The 7,507-nt window shown below is 52.5% G+C and overlaps 1 protein-coding gene across 1 annotated transcript in view; it reads left to right on the top strand.

The window, feature by feature from the left end:
• LOC110087110 (fatty acyl-CoA hydrolase precursor, medium chain) overlaps positions 1 to 7,507 on the top strand; it is a 36,267-nt gene continuing 28,760 nt past the window's right edge. Inside the window, exons 1-2 of the mRNA XM_072996442.2 lie at positions 1 to 173; positions 990 to 1,194. Coding sequence (XP_072852543.2) covers positions 101 to 173; positions 990 to 1,194 — 278 coding nt within the window. The 5' untranslated portion in view covers positions 1 to 100. The remainder of the gene's footprint in view (positions 174 to 989; positions 1,195 to 7,507) is intronic.

Genomic DNA, 7,507 nt, shown 5'->3' with positions numbered 1-7,507 from the left:
CCTCGCCTTGGGTGTTTCCTGCCCTTCCCTAGCAGGCACAGTCTTCACAGCAAGGCGGAGGAAAAGCAAGGCGTTCCAAGCAGCAGAGCGTGGGGAGAAAATGCTGCTTTCCTCGGCCAGGCTTCAGCGGTGGGGAGCTGTCCTTGGCCTGCTTCTGGTCGCTGCCGTGGAAGGTAAATGCGGGCAGGCAGGTCCCATCGAACAAGCCCTTATGCCCTGGAGGAGTGTTTCATTTTGGTTTCTTTGCCTCCTCACCGACATCCCTTTTCTGCTTTATTTTCCTCCTGCTTTCTACTGAGAGACACCGCGTCAACAAAGGGATGGTTTTTGCTGGGCTCGGTTGCCGTTTGGCAACCCTGGCTTCCTTTCCCTCCCCGCTCTCCGGCAGAAGTGCCTTCTCAGGCTCCTCACACAGGACCAGCCTCTTGGCCAAAGTGTTGCCTTCCAGGGTTGTATGGCTGCGATGCTGATTAAAAAAAATTTTTTTTTAAGAGAGAATGTGTGGTCAGGGTGACAAGAGAACCCATGATTTTAAGGACAGGACACTCGGGCTAAAATATTTCCTCCTTTAAGTATTTTAATTGATTTGCCAAGAGGATGTCGCAGACGGAAGCCCATGGCCTGTTTCTACGAACTTTTGCCTGGATGCCTTCTCAGGTGGCTTTCCTTCTGCTCCAAGGCAGAGGACTTGCTCGTGGGGTGGTGGTCCTCGAGGAGCTGTGGGTCTCGGCAGGAGCTGGGGGTACAGGCCATGTCAGGACTGGGGGGGAAACGGGGTGGCAGGGCTGGGACGTTCTGAGGGAGGGGGGGAGAGACCAGGATCCGGAGGGAAGAGTCGGGTCAGGGAACCAGACGAGGGTGAGCCAGGAGCCCCCCCGCCTTCCCCTCCCCATTCACAGCAGAAAATGGGACAGGAGGAGGACCCTGGTTAAAAGCTCCCTGTTGTTTGCCAGGCCTTGCACTCCTGCCCTCGTGTGCCTCTTTCCTAGGTCAGGGAAATTACCGTCCGGAAGTGGCTACAAAATATGGACGCCTCCGTGGGAAGCTGGCCAGTGTGGAGGGCACAAGCCAGCCTGTGAACGTCTTTCTGGGGATCCCTTTTGCCAGACCTCCCGTCGGAGCCCTCAGGTTCTCACCGCCACAACCGCCGGAACCCTGGAGCCACGTGAGAGAGGCCACCTCGAACCCTCCCATGTAAGAAGGTCCTTTCCCTGCTAGAATCCTGATAATTGCAGTCGGGAGGGGCCTCTAAGAGCACAGAGTCCAACCCGCTGCTCGGTACAGAAATACAAATCAAAGGATATCTGCAAGGCGGTTGTCTAGATTTCCCTTGAAGGCCTCCAAGGTCATCGGTTCCACTGCCGTACTGCTCTAACAGTTAGGACATCTTTCCTGATATTCCACTGAAAAATGGCTTCCTGTAACTTGAGCCCTTTGTTGCCTGTCCTGAATTCAGGAATGATAGAGAACAGATCCTGCCCCTCCTCTGTACAACAGTCTAGCCCAGTGATAATGAACCTTTTTGATCCCAAACTGCAACACAAAATCAACTTGGTGGTGTTGCAGGCAGAGGCATCGCTACCATTGGCGTCACCTGGTGCCACCCAGGGGTGCAGAAACTAATGGCGTCACCCTCACAAAACTTTAAAGCTGAGCTCTGGGCTAACCATTTTTTAAAACTCTTGCAGTGGGGCTGCCCCTGCACTGCAAGGGTTAAATGCTTGTGTTTTTTCTCCTTTGGGCAGTATTAACGGAGAAATACTTATTGATTGCCCAATCCCCCATCAGACTAGACTGGTAATGGCCGTCATCGCACCCCTCCGCTGGACCACCGCACCAGCAGAGGGGAGTGCCAAAATCCGGAATTGGAGGATGGGTAAGTATTTCTCCATTCAAACAGCCCCTAGACAGTTTCCAAGGTTCGGCTGCCGGGGGGATAGCGATCCAGCGACTTATGGCTCATGTGCCCACAGAGAGGGCTCTGCATGGCATCATCTCTGGCACGCGTGCCATAGGTTCACCATTGCTGGCCTAGCCTATCTCCCTTCACTTTTCTTTTCTCAAGGCTCAATATGCCCTATTCTTTCAGTCTTTCTTTATAAGGCTTGGTTCTTCATCGTGGTCTTCTGTGAATGCACACAAAGGGTTAATCCGGCGCTTGCGTCGGTCCTCTCGGAATATTCTAGAGCTCTGAAAGAGAAAGCAACAAACGTAATGCTGCCCCTATTGCGCATGCTCCCGCCCGCCCTAGCCTCAGTTCCATTTCTCCGCCTTGCGGTTCGGAACCTCTCCTTTGAGCTCCGTTTTATTAATCTCTTTGGATAACTCTTTTCGGCTTTTTTGACCTGGACTGGACTGGATTTCTAGTATTCTATTGCCCCTTGACGCGGACTGTGCCTGGACTTCGTTCCTGTTTCTCCTTTCAATTTGGACGCCTCGGATTTTTTTCCCGCCTTTTTACTGTCCCGCTGGCCTCTTTCTACCCTAACGGCTTATGCCGTCAGGTCCTTTCAGCCGTTGTGTGCGCTGCTCCCGTAAGATCCCCCACCAGGATCCGCATGATCTCTGTCTTTTTTGCCTGGGGGCTAGACACCTCACAACGTCCTGCGTACATTGCAGGACTTTCACGAGGGCAGCGCTGAAAGCCAGGCGTCAGCGGCTGAATTACCACCTTTGGGAGTCTACTCTATCGGCCACCAGACCTTCGGATTCGGAAATGGTTTCTCCTGCGGCTACCCCACGGCGGGAGGCGGATACGTCTCCCCAACCGGGACCATCTAGGCCATCAGCAAGGCAAGCCAAACAGCCTGCTTCTAAAAAACCATCGGCTAAGACAGGATCTGACTCGTCTTCAGCTAAGCCGGCGAAACAGGGTAAGGCGAAGTCTTCAAACAAGACCAAGGACGTTCCCGCTAAGCTCCCGCCGATCTCTGAGTCCCTCCCATCTCCCTTACTCGAGGAATCATCGAGGGAGAAGGCATACTTGTCGGAGACAGCTCCCTCTCTGCCTCCGCGACAAGTCGAGCCGGTCATGCCGACGCGCATGGTTTCTCCGACCCCGAGCCAGCTTGTTGCTGCCACTACGGGTCTGACTTCAGTCCCGCATAGCCCATCGACTCATGGGCTTGGGTCTCCGGCTCCGTCGACCTCGACCTCTCCTTCGCGGTCGAGGTCCCCACGGGGGAAGCGCCGTAACAAGACAAAACACATCTCGCCCCCGCATTCGAGATCGAAATCGCCACGGGGAAAACGCGCGCACAAGAAGAGGCACAGTTCAACATCTTCCTCTTCGTCGGATTCGTCGCGAGGGCGGCGTACCCCCAAGAGGAGGCGCTCCGCTTCCCATCGACGTCGGGACAAACGTCGACGTCGGAAACATTCTTCCACCTCATCTGATTCACAGTCCCCTCGTCGAGCTAAGCGGCGTCGACACCGACACCGCTCTACTTCCACCAGCTCGACATCGACATCGTCGGATCGACGTCGACGACGCAAGAGGACTAAGTACGTCTACATCGCTTCCTCATCGGACTTGTCACCCCCTCATCGTCGGCGTCGACATCGACGGGACGAGGTCGACCCACCTATTGATGCTTCATCGCAGGCGCTTCTACCTGCCCCTTCTGCGGTCATCCCCCCTCTGCCTCAACCATCGACATCGAATGTAGGGATCGACATTGGCAAGTCCTCGCGCAAGAAAAAAAGGGACGTTTTCTCTTCTGACCCGGACGAGGTTTCCTCGGTCTTGTCTACCAACTCAGACCGGGACCTTCCTCCACAGCCTGACAACGGTGATCCCCCAGAAGGGGAACCAGTGGGCTCAGATATAGGAGATGCCAACGTCTCCTCGCCCTCTGAGGACTTTTCCTCGTACTCTCAAATGCTATCACGACTCGCTAAGACTCTTAAGCTTGAGTTGGACCAACCGGCACCTGCTACCGAGGACCTTATTTTTGGCGATATAAACCAGGAAAGGTCTCCACCACCTAGCTTGACTTTTGTACCCGCAATATTAGACATCATAAAGGAACACTGGGCACATCCTTCTGATACTCCTGCCTTACCACGCAGAACTGAAAATTTTTACCGAGTTCACGGTGAGGATACGAAATTCCTCACTAAGCACCCGGTTCCAAATTCTTTAGTGGTAGAAACCAGCTGCACTAAGCCTACTGGCAAATCGCACGTCACCCCTATCAACAAGGAAAGCAAAAAACTAGAAATAATTGGCAGAAAGATCTACTCGCTCACGGCTTTCCTTATCAAGCTGATCAACTATCAGACGGCATTGGGGGCATATCAGAAGCAACTGTGGTTGAAAGTCTTGCCTGGGCTTAGGCTTGTCCCCCAGGAGGTCAGACAAAGTTTTTTAAATTTCTACGAGGAGGCCCAGACTGTCTCTAAGTACCAGCGCCTCTCTACTAGACATGCAGCAGAGGCAGCGGCCAAGATCTTAATGTCAGCTGTCACACTCCGCAGACACGCCTGGCTAAGAGCTGCTACCATCCTAGATGACGTCAAGGCCAAGGTGGAGAACCTGGCCTTCGATGCTACTGGCCTCTTTAATGAAAGAACAGATACCCATCTAGAAGATCTCCATAAGGCCAAAAAGACGGCTAGGTCATACTCCATCCAGACTCAGCCACGCTACAACAGATTCCAGTGGCGGAGGTCTTACAGCCAGTATCAGCAGTCTTCCCAAAACTTTAAGGCTTACAGAAACTTACCTCAACAAAGATCCTCGAGGGCATCCTCTTCTGCTCCCAGTTATAGATCTCAGCAGTCTCAGCGCAGGAAATCCTTCAAACCACCTGCCAAAAAACCTAAACGTTATCTTTGACTCTCCAAGAAATTTTTCGTTCCATTCAGACTCCACACGACTTTCCCCCTTTTTACACGACTGGTTCTCAATCACAGGCGACGCGTGGGTACTAAACATCATTGCCCACGGGTACCAACTGGAATTTATCGAGTCACCTCCACTAGGGTCCGTATGTCTCACACCCTTCGACGTCGCTCTAGAGGAAGAGATTACGTCACTCCTACAGAAACATGCTATCGAGGCAGTTCCCATCACAGACCTGCGAAACGGATTCTATTCCAGATATTTCGCTGTATCAAAAAAAGACGGAGGCATACGGCCCATCTTAGATCTCAGGCTTTTGAACACTTACCTTCGTCCTCGTCGTTTTCGCATGGTCACGTTGGAATCAATCTTGCCCCTGTTAAAGAGAAACAACTGGTTTGTGGTCATAGACCTCAAAGACGCTTATTTTCACATTACCATCCACCCCAGTCATCGCAGGTACCTTCGTTTCCTGTTTCAGAACACTATTTACCAGTTCCTGGCCTTACCCTTCGGCCTCTCGACGGCCCCAAGGACTTTTACAAAGGTGATGGCCCCGGTTGCGGCTTACCTACGTCTTCAGCACGTCCACGTCTACCCATACATAGACGATTGGCTTCTCGTCTCGCCCTCACGAACTCAAGCCTTGAAGGACACCAGGCTCGTTCTTCGTTTACTGCTGAGACTAGGACTTACTGTCAACATGAAGAAATCCCATCTCTCCCCTTCCAGAGTGGCCCACTACATAGGCGCTCGTCTGGATTCCCACGTCGCCCGGGTCTTTTTGCCCGGGGAGAGGATCCGGAAAATTCAGAGAGCGATCAAACGGTTTCGACCAAGAGCTCTAGTGACAGCGAGACACGCGCAGCACCTTTTAGGTCTCATGTCGTCTACAACCCCTGCTTTGTCCCATGCACGGCTCAAACTAAGGTCTCTGCAGTCGTGGTTTCTTGCTCTGTTCGACCCTGTGACGGACAGTCAGAACAAGCGTCTTCGAGTCACCAAGGAACTTGCAATCCAACTACAATGGTGGGCGCATGCGCCAAATCTCAGGATAGGGAGACCATTCCAACCCCTGCAGTTGACGGCTCAGATAACCACCGATGCCAGCCCGTCGGGTTGGGGAGCGCATTGTGGTCCCCACAGGATACATGCGCTTTGGTCCCCAAGAGAGGTCAATCTTCACATAAACCTTCTCGAGATGATGGCGGTCATCAAAGCCCTTCGGGCGTTCCTGCCTATGGTACGTGGTCGTGGTGTTCAGGTAATAACGGACAACACCACGACCATGTACTATATAAACAAGCAGGGAGGCACACACTCCCCCTCCCTGCTATATCTCACAGTGATCCTCTGGGAATGGTGTCGTCTCCACCATGTCTTCTTGAATGCCATACATGTTCCCACAACAGACAACACGCTAGCGGATTGTCTCAGCCGGCTCCCGCATCAGACCCACGAGTGGGAACTCAACTCCCAAGTATTTCAGAACCTGTGTCTCCTTTGGGGCACCCCCACTCTGGATGTCTTTGCGTCTCAACAAAACGCCAAATGCAGCAATTACGCGTCCAGAGCAGGGATAGGCACCGGATCCCTAGGAGATGCCTTCATGGTCCGCTGGGACCAGCCCCTGTTGTACATCTTTCCACCTCTTCCGCTGATCCAGAGAGCGTTGGTGAAACTTCGGCAGTCGAGGGGGCACGCCATATTCATAGCCCCCTATTGGCCTCGCCAAGCCTGGTTCCCCACCCTCGTGGAGATGTCTTCAGAGTTCAGGAGACTTCCTCAACTACCCGATCTCCTGACCCAGGATGCAGGCGCCATTCTTCACCCAGACGTGGATTCACTGCATCTGACTGCCTGGAGGATCTCCCACAAGTCAAGGAAGTGTTAGATAAAGCTAGGAAACCGTCTACCACTTCTTTATATGCACAGAAATGGAAGAGTTTCCTCAAGTTCACCGGAGACAGGGGTCTTGTCCCATCCCCTGTATCCCTCTCCACGTTGTTGTTATTCTTAAGGCATTTGTTTGATTTTAACCTCTCTTTATCTACCCTTAAGGTCTATCTGGCTGCTGTATTGTCCTTTCAACCCAGGAACTCGCCTTCCTCACGTTTTTTCTCACACCCTACTGTTAAGTCTTTTTTGAAGGGACTCTCTAACTTGAGACCCCCAATGAAGCCACCAACCCCTCAATGGTCACTCCAGTTGGTTCTTCGATCTCTCACACGCTCGCCCTTTGAACCAATGGCCACTTGTGATCTCAGGCTACTGACCTTTAAAACGGCCTTCTTGGTGGCTATTACCTCCGCACGTCGTGTCAGTGAATTAGCAGCCCTGCGTTGCGATCAACCATATTTGCAATTCTTCAGAGACAAGGTGTTGTTATATCCCGATGTCTCCTTCCTTCCCAAGGTCGTTTCTGATTTTCACCTTAACCAACCTCTTTCTCTCCCAACGTTGTTTCCACAACCTTCTTCCGATGTCGAGCGCATGCTCCACACCCTGGATGTACGAAGAGCCTTAGCTTTTTATGTCTCCAGAACCAAGGACCTTAGAGCTTCTAACCGTTTATTTGTTTGTCACTCGGGTTGCAAAAAAGGTTTACCTGCAGCACGGTCTACTCTCTCCCGGTGGATTGTCAGCACGATTTCCTTGGCC

The sequence above is a fragment of the Pogona vitticeps genome, chromosome 3 (assembly GCF_051106095.1).
Source record: "Pogona vitticeps strain Pit_001003342236 chromosome 3, PviZW2.1, whole genome shotgun sequence".
Lineage (NCBI taxonomy): Eukaryota > Metazoa > Chordata > Lepidosauria > Squamata > Agamidae > Pogona > Pogona vitticeps.
This window is presented reverse-complemented; position numbering and strand designations above follow the sequence as displayed.